Source organism: Heterostelium album (genome assembly GCF_000004825.1).
Source record: "Heterostelium album PN500 unplaced genomic scaffold PPL_scaffold5, whole genome shotgun sequence".
In the NCBI taxonomy this organism is placed as follows: domain Eukaryota; phylum Evosea; class Eumycetozoa; order Acytosteliales; family Acytosteliaceae; genus Heterostelium; species Heterostelium album.
Window position 1 is genome coordinate 386,113 of NW_008805067.1, and position 20,695 is coordinate 406,807.

Consider the following 20,695-nt stretch of genomic DNA (forward strand, 5'->3'; position numbering starts at 1 on the left):
CTCTTTGGTTTATTAATAGTTTATTCATCAAAAATCTCCGATAATTTGTACAACCAAAAAAGAAATCATTTCGTTATAAAAAGTTAATCAAGATCATCATCAAAAGATTCTGAACTTTTCTGTAGAAACTGATGTTCGTTTTTGTGGTTACCAATAAGTGCAGATGCTTTCTTACCTATATCTCCTACTAATTTAGATAATGTATTTTTTATATTATATTTTTCTTTATTATTGTTAGTTTTTGTTTAAAATATTTAAAAAACAAAAAAAAAGATTTAACTTTACTTACCATCAATTTTCTTTGCTTCATTTAAAGCATTTTTTGATAGTGCAATACCAGATGATAGTATATCCTCTAGAAACAAAACTGTTTTATCAGGTTCTTGTTCGTCTTCTTCTTCTTCTTCTTTGTCTGCCTCAGGCACATTTTGACAATTTTCATTGTCTTCTTCTTCTTCGTAGTCTTCGGTAAGATCTTCACTACTATCCTGAGGAACTTTGTCATCTTCTGAACCACCATCGAAATGAATATTATTATTGTAATATTTATCTAATGGATTATTTACTAAATGATTAAGATGTTGTTGATAAGATGATGATAGTGCTGAATCATCATTCTCTGAGAGTGGTTCATGAGAAGATATTGGTGGTGACATCATTGCTGACAATGATGATGATGACGATGAAGGTGTCAAAGATCCAGGTGACAAACTGTAGATATTTGGTATAGCTTTACTTAGATCGGCATCATTGAAAATCAATTCCTTTGGTATCTCTTTAATTACTTTTATAGGAAGTGTACCAATTATGACTCCATTCAAAAGCAAAGCAGTGTCAACGGATTGACTATTTTCGAAAATTACCAGAGCATCTTTACAATATTTATTGATATTCTAAAAAAAAATGATATTTAAGAAAAAAATGGTTAATTAAAAAAAGGATGAAATAGATAAAGGATGAAAAAATGTGATATAATTATTTACTTTTACAATAATAGTTTTAACTCTACCACAATAACTAAATAATTTTAAAACTTCATCAACTTTACTTGATTTATCAATGTTTGTTACCCAAACAGTCGTTACTAAATTATTAGGATATAAATAAGGACTATAACATTCAATATTTTTATTATTATTAACAGTTAATTTATTCTTAAATTTTTTTTCATTGCTTTTAAGATTATTTTCCATTATTTTTTTATATACTTATATAAAGGCGAATATATATTTTATTTTAATATCTAAATATAAATTGTAAATAGGATTATTCATTTGTTGGATCTAATTTATCAAGATTTTTATTTTTTTTATTTTTTTTATTTTCCCTTTTATATTTTAATTTTTTTAAAAAAGATTAAATTTTTTTCCTTTTATATTTTTTTTATATATAATAGATAAAAATTTCATTTATCAAAGTAACAAAAAAATAAAATTAAAAAAAATGAATAAATTATAGTTACAATTTTAATAAATAAAAAGGAAATATTTTTGTCAATTGAATCGCTTATAAATTAGATTCGAAGCAGGAGTCTACAAATTAATTTTAAGACGAAGGGCATTCCTGATTAAGTCAATCAGTATGACGAGGAAATTAAATTTTAAGACAAAAAAAAAAATACAAAAGGAAAGGTAACTACATCATCTTATACTTGTTTAAATTGAATAGTTCATTATATAGAACAAATTCTGTTTAAGATTCTAAGCAGGAGTCTACAAATTAATTTTAAGACGACGGGCCATTCCCAATTAAGTCAATCAATCCTATCAATATAAATCTTGATACAAATAAATATTATCACTTTATTATGGGAATAACAGTGTTTAAAACTTAACAATAAATTAGAGGTGCACCTTATTTTTTTTTTCTAATGATTTTCCCAAGAAACTAGTTTCATTTTTCGACTAATTAAAATATTTTCTCCAAGTGAAAAACTTAACATCTGAAATTTAATTATACAAAAGTAGAATTATATATATTTATTTTGAAGATTGGAATGTTTGAATTTAATATGATAGCTTATTATTATTAGTTGTTATTATTGTTATTATTCTACAGGGTTATGTCTGTTATTTTAGCGCAAATACTATCTTTCATTCTTTCTTCAACTAGATATATCTATTCTATTTAATGGTTTTGTTTTGTTTTGTTTTGCTATTATAAATAAAGAATTAGTGTATAGATATGAATATGTGTGTAGTTGTTGTTTTGATTGATTCCTTTTAATACGCATGAGATGGTGGTATTACTATTTTCTTTTTGGTTGATGCCGACTCGTGTGGCTTTCCTTGGAACATTAATTGGTAGACTGGATGTGGGTTACCACCGTAGGTTGGTATGGCCTTGGCCTTGTTGTCCAACTCGTTGGGTGGTGGTTTGTTGACTGCCGATTTATGAACGGCACCTGGCATTCCACCACGTGGTAGAACCTCATTCTTTAGGAAATTATCCAATTTAGCACTGTTTCTGTCTCTTGGGATGGGTTCTGTATCGACCGATCCTTCACCTCCACCAACCTTTGGTGTGAATCCAAGTGAACTATGTGATTTCTTATTTACTGCTGTAGGTGATTCGGCAGTTTCGAATGTTGAAGTTAATGACTAAATAATAATAATGATTATATATTCCCGGTGTTAAATCATTTCATTCTATATTTGTTTTCCTAATAATAAATACAATACCTTTACTGATGACATCTTATATATGCTAATAAATTATATAACTCTATATAAATGTAAATTAATAAAAGTAATGTTAGAAATAAATCTAAATTAATTTATTGTAAAATTAATTAATGCAGCAAATAATAATCAATGAAAAATTTTGCGTTGATGAGAAATTGTTTTTGGTGGTTGGATGGATGGAATGGATCGTTTGCAATAACAATTGGGTTTTCTTTGTTTCTGCAAATATAATAGGTATTGAGTTAACTACCTTCAATACAATTGTATTTATAGTTACTGTTATTGATGATTAATGTGATGTTTTGATTGTGATATAATCTAAATTAAAATCTTTATTTCTGTCTTTCCTGTTTGTTATTCTTTCTTTTTTTTTATTGTTGTGTTGGTATTTTATTTGTTTGTAGTTGTGGTATTGTTTCGTTAATATATCTTTTTTTTTTTGCAAATAATAATGGTGGTTTTTTTTTTTTTTGCATTGTGATCTTTTTATGATGTGGTTATCTCTCTCTTTATTCGATTTTATTTATTAATTTTTGTTAATTTACTGATTGGCTAGGTGAATTGAGTGTAATATGGCATAGTTTTTATCAAAAAAAAAAAAACTTAACCAACCAAAACAACTACAACTTAAACTTTATTGCAAATTGTGGTTATAGTTTATTTATTTGTAAGAAATACGATCATTTATTTTTCATTCTTTAATTAAAGTCAACCACCACCACTGCATTACATTTCACACACCTGTGACCGAATGAAACGTATTAAATATTATTACTGTTGTTATTGATTTCTTTGCTGTATCTAGATTTTACTTTACGCTACTTTACTTTTCTTTTTAAAATACAACAAACTAAACTATTCAAAAGATTTTTTTTTTTTTTTTTTTTGAATAAATAAATAAATAATAAAATGATACAATAATTCCTAAGCTTTGGCAAACTAACTTGTGACAACAACGTTTATAAATAATGTAGCTTTGCCTTTGGTTTTTTGAATGTTTTTATTTTTTGCCATGGTCCAGTTTTTTTATATTGGATTTTTTTTTGGTTTTTGTTTTTGCAATTTTGTTTGAAATTGAATAACTGATAGATTATCAGAATTTTATTTTGAATGGGTATGCAGGGTGGGTATTGGTTGTAGACAACACAAGTTTTTTGTTTGAAATGAACAAGTATTATATTATTTTTGAATGTAAAATGAAGATCAAAAATATTTTTGAGTAAGATCATTAATAAATATTTATAAATAGATTAACATATCATATTCTACAAAAAAAATTTATAATGAAATAAATAAACTTGAAATAAAAAAGTAATAAAAAATAATAAGAAAATGAGAGATTCTACTATATAATATCTTTTTATTGAATCCCCTTATCTCTTTTCGACAGTTTTGTTTACCTCCAAAAACACACAACAATAATTATGTGTAGCGGTGTGTTTTTGGTAAAATTTGTAAAAAAAAAAAAAAAAAAAAAAATTGGTCGATATTATCCCCCTATATTAATGTTTTTAATGACACGACTAATAATAATATTTATTAGTTTAGTTAGTCGAATAATTACTCTTATTTAAAATTTAAATAATTAATAAAAAAAGAAGTTTTAATAAGTAATAATAATAATAATAATAATAATATTTAGGGAATATATACAAATCAAACGTTGTATATATTATAGTTAAATATATGAATAGCCAACTATGGTCGACAAGTCGAATGATGCGAAACAGCAGCTATCCAATCTTACCGATAACAACAATAGTAACAATAACAACAACAACAATGATCAAGTCGAATTTATATTCTCATTCATGAGAGATGGCATTGTTTCATTTACATTTCTATTGACTCTATTCATATTATCACATTTTATCGTTAGAAAATATATTAGAAAGAAAGATGGTATGTGGTTGTTTAATATATATAGAATTATGAATATATATACAAATAAACTAATCAATATCTATTTCACCGATATATATATACTTTTAAAAATAGTTGATAAAATATTATATTTACCAAGAATATTATGTACATTTTGTTTATCAGTATCACTGGCGGCGATGCTTCTAATACCAATCACAATCATCAGTAACGAAATCATCACAACATTTCCATCAAACTATTATATCCAATGGTTACATCGTGATCTAATTTTCTGTAAGTGTCGTCAAATCAATCAATCAATCAATGATCGATCAATCATTTCTAATCAATTTATTAATAATCTATAATCACTTATCAATGCTATAGCATTTTGGAATAAAATATTTTGGGGATCAAACATATCATTATTTATTATATTACCATTTGCATACTTTTATTACGAAGCCGAAGGTTTAAAGGAGAGATCATTCATTTCAAGGATTAAGGCCGCTCTATTAGTTTTTTTATTAGTTTCACTTATATTTATTGGTATGTTTGTTGATAGAGACAATATTCAGTAACTTGTGACACCGTCACTATTTATATTAATGTTTTAATCGTTATTATAGCTTTTGTTTATATTGTATATAGATTATTATATGAATTGAATGGTAAAGTTAAGAGTAAAGATTATCTACCTTTTTCATATTCTTTAATATCCACAATGGGTACATTATTAGTCTTATGTATGTATTATATATATAGATCTTTGTTTGACTTTAAATGTTTGGTTATTAACTATAGTTTATACTTGTTGTTTAATATTTAATATTACTAGTTTGTATACCAAAAGGATTTAATACATTGACATCGAATGGAATCAACTTTGGAATTCAACAATCAAAAGATGAAATTGAAGCCGTTCAATTAGAAGTTTCGACATTAAGAGAGAGTTTAGAAAATGGTAATTAAACAATAACAATAACAACCAATAATAATATCAATATAATAATATTCATAATAATAATAATAATGTTGTTACATATTTATTTAGGTAAATTAAATGAAAATGAAAGAAAAAGAACAGAAGTAAAGTTGTTAGAGTTAAATCAAATTATAAAGAAATTTGGTATGGGAACAAAGCGACCGTTCCTAAGAAAACTACTATCGTTCATTATCACATTGATCAATTTCGCATTCACTGGTTGGGTGGTATTCAATGTATTCATTCACTCTGTAAAGAAACTATTTAACAATACATCGACTTGGACCACCGACTTTTTGGCTTACAGTTCTAAACTAGGTCCATTCGAATCTCTATTGGAGACTGCTGTTGTTATGTAAGTGGTAATAGCTCATACGTATTACAATACATTCATTTCTTACTTATATTTTTTCTCTTTATTCTTTCAAAAAAAAAAAAAACGCTACTTGATGGTATCTGCATTTGTTGGACTATTTAGACTATCTAGTATACCGCCAAAAGTACAAGCTACATCCATGAGAAAACTAATTATGAATACTGCGATCATTCTATTAATGAGTTCATCATTCCCTGTTGTAGTTAGAATATTAGGTAAAGATCTAATATTTCATTCATTTTTTTATAATACTCTTTATTGATAATATACTAATATTTATATTATGCATTTATTATTAAAGAAATAAGTAGATTTGATTTAATGGGATCATATACACATACCAACTATCTAAGAGATCAGCTATTTCAATTTCTTTATTGTACAACATTCATTGGACTGCTGGTTCATTCATATCTACAGTTTTTACTACCGAAATCAGAGTCACAGTCACCTCTAGCCTACATACTATCGAGTCTACCGTATTATAAGAACAAGCAGCAACAAAAACAACAACTACTACTACAACAGCAGCAAAGAGATGCAAATTTGACGACAATAGCATCTGCAGGAGCATCTTCATCATCACTACCAGGCTCATCAAACTCAACACCCACATTGGAGGGAAGCAGTGGAAGCGATATCGATTCACCACCATACACCAGTCTCTATGGTCATTATCATCTAAACACCAGTTCCAACTCACTAGACACCACCACCAACAACAACAACAACAACAGTAACAACAATATTAGTAATAATTCCGATACACTATCATTCACAACGACATCATCATCATCTGCAAACTCCTCACCCATTCAAATGGCACAATCATCACATATACTGTCACTCATTCTCTCAAGCACTGCATCACCAAACAAGAAATCACCAACTCCCAAAAGAAAACTTGATTAAAATTATAATCATGAGTCATATATATATATTACATTAATAAAGATTTTATTAAATATTTTTTTATTTAATTTTATTGCAATTTATATAAGAAATTTAATCATATATACTTTCATTACCATTACCATTACTATTATTACCGTTGTTGTTGTTATTACTATTTGAACTATTAGATGATTTAAATTTAACACCAATATAATAAATTTCAGATGACTCTTGTCTTGATGCATCTGGTTTCATTGATTTATATGTTGTAAAATGTTGCTGTATTCTTTTAAGTAGTTCATTTTCACTGCCACCTCTAGATACCTTTGCAATAAAGTATCCGCCAGACTTGAGTGTCTCCACTGCAAAGTCAAGTGCTTGTCCAGCGAGATCTATCAGTCTTTCATGATCGACATTACTGATACCACAATAAGGAGGTGCCATATCACTAAGTACAACATCTACAAATCCATTTACATCGATATTGTTGTTATCCACATCATTTGTTGCAGTTGCTATTGTTGTTGTTGTTGTTCCGCTTTTACTACTACTACTACTGCTTTTTGATCTTTTCGATCTTTTAGATCTTTCTTTAAGTAATGCATTTTTAATTGCTAATTTTGTCTCTGGTGATCTGAAATCACCACCTATAAAATTGGCACGAGCCAATTCGAAACCGTCTTCGTTGATGTCTACAGAGAATACGATACCGCTGTTGCCCACACGCTTCTGAGCAACTTGTGTCCAACCACCTGGTGTCGCTCCAAGATCTACAACGACCGATCCAGCTTTTAGAACTTTCAGCTTATCGTCCAACTCCTCAAGTTTAAAGGCAGCTCTACTAACATAGGACTTCAACTGTGCTTGTTTTACGTATGGATCACTCAATTGTCTTTTTAACCATTCCGATTTACTAAAAAAATAAATAGTATAGTGAATTTATTTTAAGTATAGATATTTATTAGTTTTTAAACCATTGTATTATATAATTTACTCTTTTAAATTTGAAGCAATTGATCTGGGTAAAGGTGCTCTTGTTCTATCTATATTCTTTGACCGATAATCATTGTTGTCATTATTTCTACTGCTACTACTATATTTGCTACATTTAAATATATTATTAAATTCTAATAGAATATAGTTATATAAGGGTTGATGACTACTTTTTAATGTGTTTGATTTCAAAGTGTTACTTAAAAACATATTAATATCAAAGAACTTAACTTTACGAAAATAAATAAAATTAAATAAAAAATAGTAAAATTTACTTTGCTTTTTTGATTTTTTTTTTTTTTAAAACAAAAGTTATCAATAGAAAGAGAATATTCTGATCAGAACTCTAAAGTGAACGATGAGTTGCATTAAATTTGAATTTGAATTGTTTACTGTTGTTGTTTTGCATCCAGATCATGAAATGGAATGGATCAAAGACATCGGCATTCTAAAATAGAGTGAAGTTAGTGAAAAGAAACATGGAGCTCCATGTTTCTAAATGAGATCTAAAAAAAAGTTCATGCACCAACTCCTATCTGCCCACATAGGAATCTGTTAAATGCGTTGTTGATGGTTCATTGATGTTTAACCGAAAAATGAAGAAAAAAGTGTTTCGAAAAAAAAAAAACAAAAATCACACATTTTTCAACACAAAATTTGATTGAGGTATGAATTTTTTTTTTTTAAGAACCAGTTTTGGGTGTATAACCACCAGTAGCAGTCACAAACCAGTTACAAATTTGTAGTTGATTTTTTTTTATGTTTTTTGGTGCAACACATCGTTTCTTTCTTTTTTTTTTTTCTACATTTTTAAGAGAGTGATTTTAGTGTACTAAAATATCTTTAATAGTAATTACTATTAATCCTCTATCATTGTTGTTGTTGTGTTATTTATATGTGTTTGCTTTTTTGTTTTATTTTTAAAAATATTTGTTCAAATGTATTTATTGTTTTAGATATATATTTATAATCTCATTTCATTCTATTTATTTATTTTATAAAAAGTTTTTTTATTTAAAGTTTTTTTTTTTACAAGATATTTTAGATAAATTTTGGTAGCAAAGGACTCCCTTGACATATCAAAAAAAAAAAAACTCAAAAAATAAGATTAATTTTAATTTAGATTTTATTTTTTAAAACATTGTTATTGGTGTGGTGTTTTGTGGTTTCGGAATCCATTCATCAATCAACTATCTCTTTACTTTTTCTTTTATAACTACCTATATATATATTCACCAGAGAATTAACGAATTATTCGAATTAATAATTTGATGAAAAGATATCTAAATTCTTCTTTACTCTTTTTGTAATAATAATAAATAATAATAATAATAAAATAGTAGTTTATCATATTAATAATAATAGTTTGTTAAATAATAATAGTAATCTTAATAGATAGAGAATTAGGGAATAATAAGTGCAAAGTTGTTTTTTTTATAGAAAATAAAAAATGAATATATATAGGGTGGTTTTATACCCACCAAAACTAGCGCATCTACTGGTTTTAATTTTGTTAGTTCTAAACAATAGTTATGTACAGTCATATGAATATAGTAGTAGCAGTAGCAGCATTAGCAGCAGTAGTAATAGTTTTAGTAAATCAAAAATCAATATAGAAGAGTATAGAGAGAGTTTAGAGCGATCAGGTGGAAAGAGAGATTTGGAAAGAGACATCGCAATAAATAAATATTATATAGAACCAAATACTCTGGAGGATACAAAAGATTACAACATGACCTATGTAGATGTATTTTGGGTAGATATCTAAATTTTAAAGAATGATCAACTGATATGTTTGATTGATCTATCATCAATTTCAGTCAGCTGATAATCAAAAAACGTACATGTTTTTTTTTTGATCATGTGATTAATTAATTTTTTTATAATATTACTTTTTTTAGTATGGTGGTAAATATATTAATTGTCCATTTAATTGTACAGTGAATGCAACATCGTTTGCATGTTCTCCAGATGAAAATGGACAGACTCGTGGAGATTGGAACGATGGTAAACAAACTTTTCAGGATCCTCTGCCTGTCGGATCCACTCTGAAGGCGGTTGGCTTTGAGTTGTTGGGCACCTTCAATTGTGCCAGTGACAGTAGCGTGAAGACACAGCTGCTGATTCTGCTGCAGGGCGAAGAGATTGGAAATATATTTACAGTGAGCGCTGAATCCACTTGTATGTGCGCCAATTGCTATACGAATGTGACGATTCCTTCGTATCCGGTGATCGTTCCACTCTACAATTACAGTGGTATCAACATGTTGTCGATCAACGTCATGAAGAACGGAATCTGTTTGTTCAACGTACGTACTTTTCTCTACTACTCGCTGCCAGCACCAATCACTACGGCAACTAGCAGCGCCACCGCCACAACCTCAACAGCATCCACCTCGACAACTGGCGGTCTCACTACCACAGCTACCACTTCATCTGGACCATCGACAACAGGTGGAGGTAAAAATACACCCAAGGGTGGACTGACAACGAAACAGTGGGCAATTATTGCATCATCGGTGACAGGTGGTGCGTTGGTATTCATTTTACTGTTTGTCTATGTAAGACAAAAAATTGCAAGAGTTGGTTATGTCGAGCTGAAAGAAGGAAAGAACATAGATATAGGTGAGATTAAACTAGGTGAAAGAATAGGTAAAGGAAACTTTGGAGAGGTATTCAAAGGTCATTGGAGAGGTGCTGTCGTTGCAATTAAGAAACTTCCAGCACATAACATCACTGAAACAGTTATGAAAGAATTCCATAGAGAAATAGATTTAATGAAGTAAATATTTAATATCAATTTGAAATAATAATAATAATAATATATACTAATGTTTATTCATTTATATTTTATAGAAATCTTAGACATCCAAATGTTATTCAATTTTTAGGATCATGTACAATTCCACCAAATATTTGTATTTGTACAGAATATATGCCAAAGGGATCACTCTATGGAATATTGCATGATCCATCCGTTGTGATTCAATGGAGTCTGTTGAAAAAGATGTGTATGGATGCTGCCAAAGGTATTATTTATTTGCACAATTCGAATCCAGTGATTCTTCATCGTGATCTCAAATCACACAATTTGTTGGTCGACGAAAACTTCAAGGTTAAAGTAGCAGATTTTGGATTGTCAACGATCGAACAGACAGCGACAATGACAGCATGTGGAACACCATGTTGGACAGCACCAGAAGTTCTCAGAAATCAGAGATACACAGAGAAGGCCGATGTCTATTCATTTGGAATCGTTATGTGGGAGTGTGCTACTCGTTCCGATCCATATTCTGGCATGCCGCCATTCCAAGTTATATTTGCAGTTGGACGTGAAGGATTGCGACCTCCCATCCCTCGAAACTGTCCACCAGACTTTGTTGCCCTCATGACCGATTGTTGGGCAGAGAATGCCGATTCAAGACCATCCATGGAGACTGTACTAAATAAATTGGAAGCCTTGGAAGTAACTGGTTGGCCAGATTTAGCTGTTCCAAGATAATATCATATCGAGTAATAATAATAATAATAATAATAATAATAATTAATAATAATAATCAAACAAGAAATAATAATACATTTTTATTTATATATAATGAAGTATTCCTTTTTTTACACCAGTCGACATAAACCAAAAAGAAAAGGATTTTTTCATTCGATTTCCCTTTCCATTCACTCATCTCATCTCATTCAGATCGATAAAATCCAAACAACACAACTCAAAATCAATACTGTGAATATTTATAGCAAATATTCACAACTATTTATTTATTTTAATTAATCAATAATTATAAATAACAAAACAAAAAAAAGTAGAAAAATCAATCTAATCAATAAATTGAATATTAGTGTTTTCATAACGATGATCAACATTAATTTTCTTTAACTAATTAATTCAAATTTTATTTTATTTTTTCTGTGGTGTTGATTTACTTGCAACAATCTTGATGCCCAATGGTAACTCATTAAAATTATAATGGAACCAATGTTCGAATACCAAAAAGATGATCTCGACGAGAATTATACTTCTTTTTTCAAAAAATATCAGATAGAAAATTCTTTGTATTATTTTTCATTTGTTTCAGACAAAGAGTTTGTAAAGCCAAGCGATGCCCAAAAAAAAATCAAAAAAAACTCCAACCTTCACCAAAAAAAATGAAATGATTTTGAAGCCCTACAATATCGTTGATATTTTTCTTTTAAAAAAAACAAATTAATTATTTTTTTATTCTTTGCTGCTGGAGTCAAAGTTTTTTTAACTTTCGCGACTCACCAAAAAAAAAGTGAGGAAACCACATCCATTCTATCAACCAATCAATCCTGTTATTCAGTCAAATCTGTAATTCCATTACCACATTCTATTATCTATCTATATATATATATATCATAAAGTAATATCAATCGCGTTGTAAATTAGAATATGACAATTATTAAAGACTGAATAATAAGAGTTGTTGATCCCCCGAGAGTAGTGTAGTAGTGTTGCAAGCCACAGAAATAAAATAATAATAATAAATAAAAAAAAGATAAAGCAATAATAAAAATATATAAAAAAAAGATTAAAAAGAAAGAATGTTTATCAAATCTAATCAATCATGTAGATTATTATTGATATTGATAATTAATTTCTTTATTCAATTTGAGATTTCATATTCAACGGCACTGTCATCACAATGGCACAGTCAAAGTTATAGTATAGACAACAATAATAATAGTGGCAATAGTTATAGTGACGATAATTATAATTCAGCAGATGATCCCAATGTGGTAGTAATACAAGGTTTTAATGTAACTTTTATAGATTTATTTTGGGTATGAATAAGATTGATTGATCAATCAATTTTCAAGTTTTTTTATTTGAAAAAGTAAAAATAACTAATTTTTTTATCAACAAAATTTATTATTTATTATACTTAAAACTATCTGATAGAGTGGTGGAGTTATTTACCCTGTTTGTGATACATGTACTATTGGTGTGAATGTCTCTTCATATGCATGTAGTCCAGGAACATCGGTACGTGGTGAATGGAACGATGGATACAATAGTTTTAAAGACCCGATGCCAAACGGAGCGATCCTTCAGATGATTGGATTCTCGCTGTTTGGAACGTTTAATTGCGATGCCGACTCGGAGGATGCGGTCGTTCAACTCTATATCCAGACCGAACAGATTGGAAACGACACCAAGTTGCAAACCAATATTTTGGGTTGCTCGTGTGCCAATTGCATCACAAACATCACTATACCTGCGATCAATGTCACACATCCCAATTTATATAACAACAGCGGTGATAACTTATTCCAAATCGATGTAGAGGACAATGGAATCTGTTTGTACAAAATTAGAATTTATCTCTACTACACAATGTCGGTGTTGCCGAAAAACAACCGTCTCACCCCCACCCAGTGGATTATTATCGCCTCTTCAATTACCGGTGGAACTCTTATATTTATAGTTGGTTTTGTATTTATAAAGAAAAAAATTGGTAGAATGGGTTATAAAAGAATAAGAGGTAAGAATAGAAATATTTTATATAAACAATTAAGTTAACTAGATATTAATAATGTTTGATTTACATTTGTTTATAAATATTTAGATGGAAAGAATATAGATATAGGAGAAGTTAGTTTAGGTGAAAGAATAGGTAAAGGAAACTTTGGAGAAGTATTCAAAGGTCATTGGAGAGGTGCTGTCGTTGCAATCAAGAAATTGCCAGCACATAATATTACAGATCATGTTTTGAAAGAATTCCACAGAGAAATAGAATTAATGAGGTAATTAATAGATCCGCATCATAATACATTACATTTTTATTAATGTTATTTATTATTATTTTAATATTTTATAGAAATCTTAGACATCCAAATGTTATTCAGTTTTTAGGATCATGTACAATTCCACCAAATATTTGTATTTGTACAGAATATATGCCAAGAGGATCACTATATAGTATTTTACATGATCCAAAGATATCGTTATCTTGGGCATTGATTAGAAATATGTGTTTGGACGCAGTTAGGGGTATTATTTATTTGCACAATTCGAATCCAGTGATTCTTCATCGTGATCTCAAATCACACAATTTGTTGGTCGACGATAACTGGAAGGTGAAGGTGGCAGATTTTGGATTGTCAACGATCGAACAGACAGCGACAATGACAGCATGTGGAACACCATGTTGGACAGCACCAGAAGTTCTCAGAAATCAGAGATACACAGAAAAGGCCGATGTCTATTCATTTGGAATCGTTATGTGGGAGTGTGCTACTCGTGCAGATCCCTATCATGGAATGCCGCCATTCCAAGTTATTTTTGCAGTTGGACGTGAAGGATTGCGACCTCCCGTACCAAAAGGACCGAAAGATTTCATTACCCTGATTAGCGATTGTTGGGCAGAGAATCCTGAAAAACGTCCATCCATGGAAAAGATTTTAGTTCGTCTGGAAATGATGGATCTACAATGGCCCGATGTTCAATTTAAAGGAAATAAGGTTATTAACTAATTAATTAATTAATTTTATATTAATAAAAAAACAAATATATTGAAGTATTACGACAATAATGCTAATTAATGATAACCAGAGTTTTTTATTTTTAAAAACCGACATTATCATTGATAATAAAGAGATCTATATTACAGCATTGGAAATGAAAATGATTGGATAGTTGTTCTTTTGAATAGTCTTATTTGACAATTAAAGATTTGAACAATTTTAATATCTTTTTAAAGATATACAAATAATTCTATGTTTTTTTTTAGAATGTCAATTAAATAATTTTATTGACTGATCTTCATATTAATCGAATTAAAACTAATTAATTATTAAATTTTTCATTTGTGTGTTGACACTTTTATTTTTAATTTATAATCTCAGGAGGAAGTTGTTTGTTTAATTTTTTTCATATGTTTAATTATTATTTTTTCAACCAATTATAAATGAGAAGTGCAATACATAGAAGAGCTCACATTTTTAATAATAATAGTTATGAAAATGAAAATAATTATATTGATGAAAATGCTAATAATGCAAACTATACCAATGAATACACCAGTACAATAGATTATGGTGTTATACAATCTATTTTTAATAATAATCACCAAATTCGGTTTATAGATTACAAAAAAGAGTTTACTAAATATATACCTATAGTCGATAGTAGAGTAATGAATTCATCAAACTCATTGACTATCGGTAGAGAAGTAGTATGGGGTGTAGATGATACTTCGAAAACTCTAACAATGTTTTTCGACGATTGTAATCTTGAAATCAATAATAACAATAGTAATAATAATAATATTAATAATAATAATAATAATAAAATATCACAACAACAACCACCTACTACCAATATAATTAACAAATCGATATGGTTTAAAGATCCATTAAGAACAGAGTGTATTGAAAATCAAGGATTCAATGTTTACTTTGATATAGTTAACAAAGGTGATCCAGAAGATAATACCAATTGTTTCACATTCATTATGCATATTACATCACATGTACCTAAAGATATTAAATTAGGGTTCACTAATATTATTTTTACACTTTACATTACATTTAATCGTGATATCAATAGTAATTGTTTTAACATTACAATTAAATCATATCAGCAACAATCAAAAGAGATTGTTCACATTGATAGAACAATTGAATTGTTATTACCACAACATAATAATAATAATAATAATAGCAGCAACTTAATTGAATCACATAGTGTCAATATTGTATATAATCCATTCATTAAAAATCTAACAATTCAACTTGATAAACAAACGGTTATCAATCAATTACTTTCAATTCCAACAACAGCGACAACCAGTAACAACCAAAATACTCTATTTAATTATTTTGGATTTTCAATCAACTCTTTACCAACAAAGAAATTCTGTTTGAATAATGTAAATTTAGAACTTGGGAATGCGTGTCAACTTCAAGGTTATCCTTCAGAGATGGAAAATGCTGGTTTTGTCGTTGGAAATTACCAAGATACTGTCTCAAGAGATCAGTTGATCAAACGATGTTTGGTCGGTGATATAGTTCTCAGAAGATATATAAAGAGCTTTCTACCGCTGATCTATTTGCATCCAAGTCAGATGGTCACTCTTGGCAATGCAAATTGGCAACGGAACTCCCTCCAACTGACTCCTCCTTTGAGATCGCAGATCGGTATTTGCTGGAGTAGAACCCGATTGAATATTGGATCTGGTTTCTTCTGCCGATTCAAGATGAGAATGGAGCTGAATGGTGGTGACGGATTGGCTTTCGTCATACAAAATGCTCCCGCTGGATGTAATGCTATCGATTACAAACAGATGGGTGGCTATCTCGGCTACAATGACCTGCCCAACTCGCTGGCAATCGAATTCGATACCTATCGTAACAACGACGAGCCAAACGACAGTCATGTCTCGATTCAATCAAGAGGTACTCTGCCAAATTCATCGAGACATCAATATAGTTTGGCTAATATCAGGGTAGACCAGCGGATGAATAACGGTCGACAACACGATGTCATTATTTGTTATAATGGTGCATCTGGATCACTCGATATTGTAATCAACAACTACAGATTGACTACGGTACTAAAGGATTTAGGTCAATATCTTGGATTGCACAATGATAAACAAGCATTCGTTGGATTTACAGCATCAACTGGCGATGCCTATCAAAGCCATATCATTGAACAGTTTGAATTGTATAAATTATAAAACACCACAACAACTGATAATATAAAATAAATTTTTATTATTTTTAATTGATTTCTTTTTATTGGTTTACCACTTTCCAGAATGTATATTTGTGGTAGTTTTTTGAAGTGGATTCATCTTTTATAATTATTAATCAAACTATTGAACATGATAATTCTAGACTACGAACATATATATCACTTAATTCCTTAAATTAAGAAATAAAATCAAAAAATATTTTCACTAACTCAAACAATCCCCTCTAAGTACAAAGAAGCAATCTGGTAGATTATAGAATATATAAAATTTGATCAAAATATACTAATATTTTGGTTCTAAAGGACTCACCTTTCCAGAATTCATTTGTCAACTTTTTAATAATGAATTTAATTAATTTTCTTAGATGTTTGAGAATAAAAAATCACAAATATCATTCAGCATCTATATTATTGTAAGGTAAAAAACCTTTTTTTTGGATCTATTTGGGAGTTTGGTAAACCAATGAGGCATACCTATGGAGAACGAGGTTTGTTATATATTACCTTTGGAATTTTCTTGGTAACACCAAGATTGGACAATTCCGAGTTCAAATATTCAAAGCTGATGGACCTGCATCCATTACCAATCAAATCTACCTCAAAAATCTAATCAGCTTCTCCATTGTTTCATCTACAATAAGTAATTCTGACCCAAAATCCAGGTTTTACAGTTTTCAATTTCTACAACTTTGAAAAAGGTTTCACAGAGTCATGGTTCGATTTACCGTCTGCATGCTCCTGACAATAGGTAGTATCGATTTCAAGTTTGATTGCTCCACATCATACCAATATTTAAAAGGATTCTATTAAACCAATAGAATATTTAATGTAATTGTTAATAATAATAAATTATTTTTAATAATTCACACCCAAAAAAACAATATTTTATTTTTCAGAACAATTTAATGAAATTCCTTTGGAATTTTTGTTGAAACTAAACTGAAATTCCCTTATATACAAGCAATTGATAAATTATTGTTTTTTTAATAGTTTCTAATGATATCATTGTAATCTGAATATGTAATCTCTCGAATCATATAAATCACCTATTCATCAATATTTTATTATCAATCTAGAGTATTTATTTATTTATTAATTATGAATAAAGTGTATATTGGTCGTATATTAAGCTCATCTGTTATAAGAAATTTAATATTTAGAGATATTAAAGAGATTAATGATACACTTGATCGAAATCTTAATAGATATACATGGAAAGATCTAGGTTGTTTCCCTACTCAACTTCTCAAATATAACTATATAGAGAGATACAAAGGGATATTGACACATCTGTTGAATGGTGGAGAAGCAAATTACAAAGTGGTCGATTATCAGTTGGATTTCATATCGCTCTACATTCGATCTCTTGAAACTGTTGCCGCACTTGGAAATCTACATCTACTGCAGTTCTTGCTTCCATTGTTAAGACCACCAATCATTGAAAGAAAGATAGATCTAAAGATAGTTCTGACAAAGGCAATCAAACATGGGCATCTCTCAATAGTTCAGTTCCTTCACGATCAAAATATTGATAACCTATTCACCCCGGAAACAATGAATTTTGCTTCTTCTACTGGCCGACTAGATATTGTCAAGTTTTTGAATGAGAATAGAAGTGAAGGATGCACTAGAGATGCTATGGACAGTGCTGCGATCAATGGCCATCTCCATATCGTAAAGTATCTCCACTTTAATAGAAGTGAAGGATGTACGACCAATGCAATCGATTGTGTTAAAGATTTGGATACTCTTGTATTTCTTCATAACAATCGTAGCGAAGGATGTACTGGTTTGGCAATTGACTTTGCTTCAAGAGATGGCAAGTTCGAGGTGGTCCAGTTTCTCAATGAAAATCGAAGTGAAGGTTGTTCTGAAGATGCAATCAACATGGCTGCTAACTATTCACACTTTGATATTGTAAACTATCTTCTCGATCACCGACAAGAAGGTTGTAATGAAAGAGCATTAATATCAACCGCCAAGAATGGTAATCTCGAGACACTAAAGAAACTGCGATCTAAAGTAAACCTTTTCGATGGCTCTCAAGATATTCTGGACAGAGCTACCAGTCTCGCGGGAAACTTACCGGTTGTCAGATACTTGCATGAACATACATTAAGTGGCTGTTCTACTGCTGCAATGGACGTGGCTGTAATGTATCAAAATCATGATATTGTTAGATTCTTGCATGAGAATAGAAGTGAAGGATGTTCAAAGCGCGCTATGATCTATGCGATTCAAAACAACGATATGGAGATGGTTAGATTTCTCAATGAGAATCGAACGGAAGCTGCATCTACCGAAATGTTTAAAGATACTGCAATCACTATCAGTTATGAGATGTTCGAGTATCTTATCAACCAAACAAACATTCCTCTCCCAAGTCATTTAGTGGATCGCTTTGCTGGCAATAAGAGTGATCAAATTCTCAGTTGGTTACTATCGAATAAGAAAGAAGAATTCACATCGGATGCATACCTGTATGCAATTAAAAATAACAAAACGCTATCAAGGGTTATTTGGTTAAAGAACAATCTACCAGATCTAAAGTTTGCTGACTGTATTATTGATTTTGCAGCAACCTATGGAGCAACACTGGATATTGTTCAATATCTGCATGAAAATGGTGGTGATTCTACCAAAGATGCTATGGATGAAGCTAGTAGACTCAATCATCTTTCTATACTCGAGTTTCTCCATAACAATAGAACAGAAGGTTGTTCTGGAGAAGCCATAGCAAAAGCAATTAAGAATGGTAACATATCAATCCTTAAATTCATTCACAACAATCTACAAGATAGAGCACCCGACATATATAAACAATCTTTATATTATGCCTATCCAGAGAGATTAAAATATATTGAAATATATAACTTGTAATTTAATAAACCAGGGAAAATAGTTAATTTGTTTTATCGGAACTGGTCACCACACATTCTCTTTTAAATTTTACAAAAGATTATTTTAAACAGAATCATCCTTTATAATATTCTTTGAATGCATTAAGATTTATAATCTAAATTAAAAAGATAAAACCACTTCTACAAAAAATAATAATAATAATAATCAAAACTACTAGGTAATTGAGGACATTTCAAAGAATAATAATAATAATAAGAATTAGTATGAAATCAAAGGAAATTATACAAGTATTATAAATAGAAGAGTTGTAGAATCAATCTTTGAGGAAAGAGTTTTTAGTGGTTAAAAAAAGATTATACTCCACAATACTTTAATCAGAGACTTGGTGAGCACAATTCATTTATTGTTGGCGGTGGTAAAGAAATTGAAATATGTTCCAAGGTTGAAAGCGTTTTGAAATTAATATGGTTTAAAGATTATATTCAAACTGAAACCTTCATTAAACAAGGATTCAAAATTATTTTTCCTTTGGATTTTCCAAACTTTAAATCTAAACCTAAATGACAACTTGATTACTCAATTTCCTTTAGATTTTACTCTGGCCAAATCCCAAGAAAGCCATTTATTTAGTTATTTTGGTCTTGTTACCAAATGTTCTACTAAAACGACTTTTGATGATATTGAACTATCTTTGTTCAATCAAGTGGAACCGAAAGATCAAGTTTCCGAGGTACAAGAAGAGTTGACAACCTTTGAAAAAGATCAAGACCACAGTACACCTTCTTCACGAAACCAATTAATCAAGAAATGTTTGGTTAGAAACATGATTCTTAGAAGGACTATCAAGAGTTATCTGCCATTGATATATCTACACTCTGATCCTATGCTAACAGAAAGATATTCATTGGACTATAAAAATGTTGCATCGATGAACAAAGGTAAAGCCCATGATGTAATCATCAGATATAGCGAATCATCTTCACGACTTGAAGTACTTGTAGATTCTGCATTGGTATCAACCAACGATAACGTCAATCTATCGAAATTCATTGGATTGGAAATAATTTAGCACATGTTGGATTCACTGCTGCAACTGGTGGATCATCACAATCACATTTCGTTGAACAATTTGAAATCTATAGATTATAAAATATTTATATATACAAATAATAAATTAATTTATTAAAGTTACTTTTCAATCTTGTTTGATTCTTTTTGGAATTGAGTCTGGAAAATAAAAAATTTATTAAGATTTTATTCTGGATCTTTAGTAATTTTCCTTTATTAAACGAGAATAAAGTTTTAAT

The 20,695-nt window shown here is 29.6% G+C and overlaps 8 protein-coding genes across 8 annotated transcripts; 5 read left to right on the plus strand and 3 right to left on the minus strand.

The window, feature by feature from the left end:
• Positions 1-83: 83 nt before the first annotated feature.
• Positions 84-1,193, minus strand: PPL_05197 (uncharacterized protein; the record flags this gene model as incomplete). Its single annotated transcript, XM_020576091.1, has 3 exons — positions 84-187; positions 290-893; positions 984-1,193. 3 exons carry the CDS (start codon positions 1,191-1,193, stop codon positions 84-86), a joined length of 918 nt encoding a protein of 305 aa, XP_020434080.1.
• Positions 1,194-2,222: 1,029 nt separating this feature from the next.
• Positions 2,223-2,696, minus strand: PPL_05198 (uncharacterized protein; the record flags this gene model as incomplete). Its single annotated transcript, XM_020576092.1, has 2 exons — positions 2,223-2,600; positions 2,682-2,696. 2 exons carry the CDS (start codon positions 2,694-2,696, stop codon positions 2,223-2,225), a joined length of 393 nt encoding a protein of 130 aa, XP_020434081.1.
• Positions 2,697-2,794: 98 nt separating this feature from the next.
• Positions 2,795-6,823, plus strand: PPL_05199 (LMBR1 domain-containing protein; the record flags this gene model as incomplete). The annotated part of the gene is made up of 9 exons (XM_020576093.1): positions 2,795-2,947; positions 4,379-4,586; positions 4,683-4,844; positions 4,938-5,127; positions 5,202-5,296; positions 5,389-5,514; positions 5,605-5,890; positions 6,023-6,126; positions 6,213-6,823. The coding sequence occupies 9 exons, from the start codon at positions 2,795-2,797 to the stop codon at positions 6,821-6,823; spliced, it is 1,935 nt and encodes a 644-aa protein (XP_020434082.1).
• Positions 6,824-6,916: 93 nt separating this feature from the next.
• On the minus strand, positions 6,917-8,008 carry fsjB (RlmE family RNA methyltransferase; the record flags this gene model as incomplete). The annotated part of the gene is made up of 2 exons (XM_020576094.1): positions 6,917-7,718; positions 7,800-8,008. 2 exons carry the CDS (start codon positions 8,006-8,008, stop codon positions 6,917-6,919), a joined length of 1,011 nt encoding a protein of 336 aa, XP_020434083.1.
• Positions 8,009-9,530: 1,522 nt separating this feature from the next.
• Positions 9,531-11,300, plus strand: drkB (serine/threonine kinase; the record flags this gene model as incomplete). The annotated part of the gene is made up of 3 exons (XM_020576095.1): positions 9,531-9,545; positions 9,700-10,580; positions 10,655-11,300. 3 exons carry the CDS (start codon positions 9,531-9,533, stop codon positions 11,298-11,300), a joined length of 1,542 nt encoding a protein of 513 aa, XP_020434084.1.
• Positions 11,301-11,774: 474 nt separating this feature from the next.
• On the plus strand, positions 11,775-14,571 carry drkC (serine/threonine kinase; the record flags this gene model as incomplete). The annotated part of the gene is made up of 6 exons (XM_020576096.1): positions 11,775-11,894; positions 12,729-12,819; positions 13,255-13,311; positions 13,396-13,573; positions 13,648-14,290; positions 14,560-14,571. 6 exons carry the CDS (start codon positions 11,775-11,777, stop codon positions 14,569-14,571), a joined length of 1,101 nt encoding a protein of 366 aa, XP_020434085.1.
• Positions 14,572-14,736: 165 nt separating this feature from the next.
• On the plus strand, positions 14,737-16,509 carry PPL_05203 (L-type lectin-domain containing protein; the record flags this gene model as incomplete). The annotated part of the gene is made up of 1 exon (XM_020576097.1): positions 14,737-16,509. One exon carries the CDS (start codon positions 14,737-14,739, stop codon positions 16,507-16,509), a length of 1,773 nt encoding a protein of 590 aa, XP_020434086.1.
• A 1,115-nt stretch (positions 16,510-17,624) lies between these two features.
• PPL_05204 (uncharacterized protein) lies at positions 17,625-20,457 on the plus strand (the record flags this gene model as incomplete). Its single annotated transcript, XM_020576098.1, has 2 exons — positions 17,625-19,402; positions 20,019-20,457. 2 exons carry the CDS (start codon positions 17,625-17,627, stop codon positions 20,455-20,457), a joined length of 2,217 nt encoding a protein of 738 aa, XP_020434087.1.
• Between the last annotated feature and the right edge of the window lie 238 nt (positions 20,458-20,695).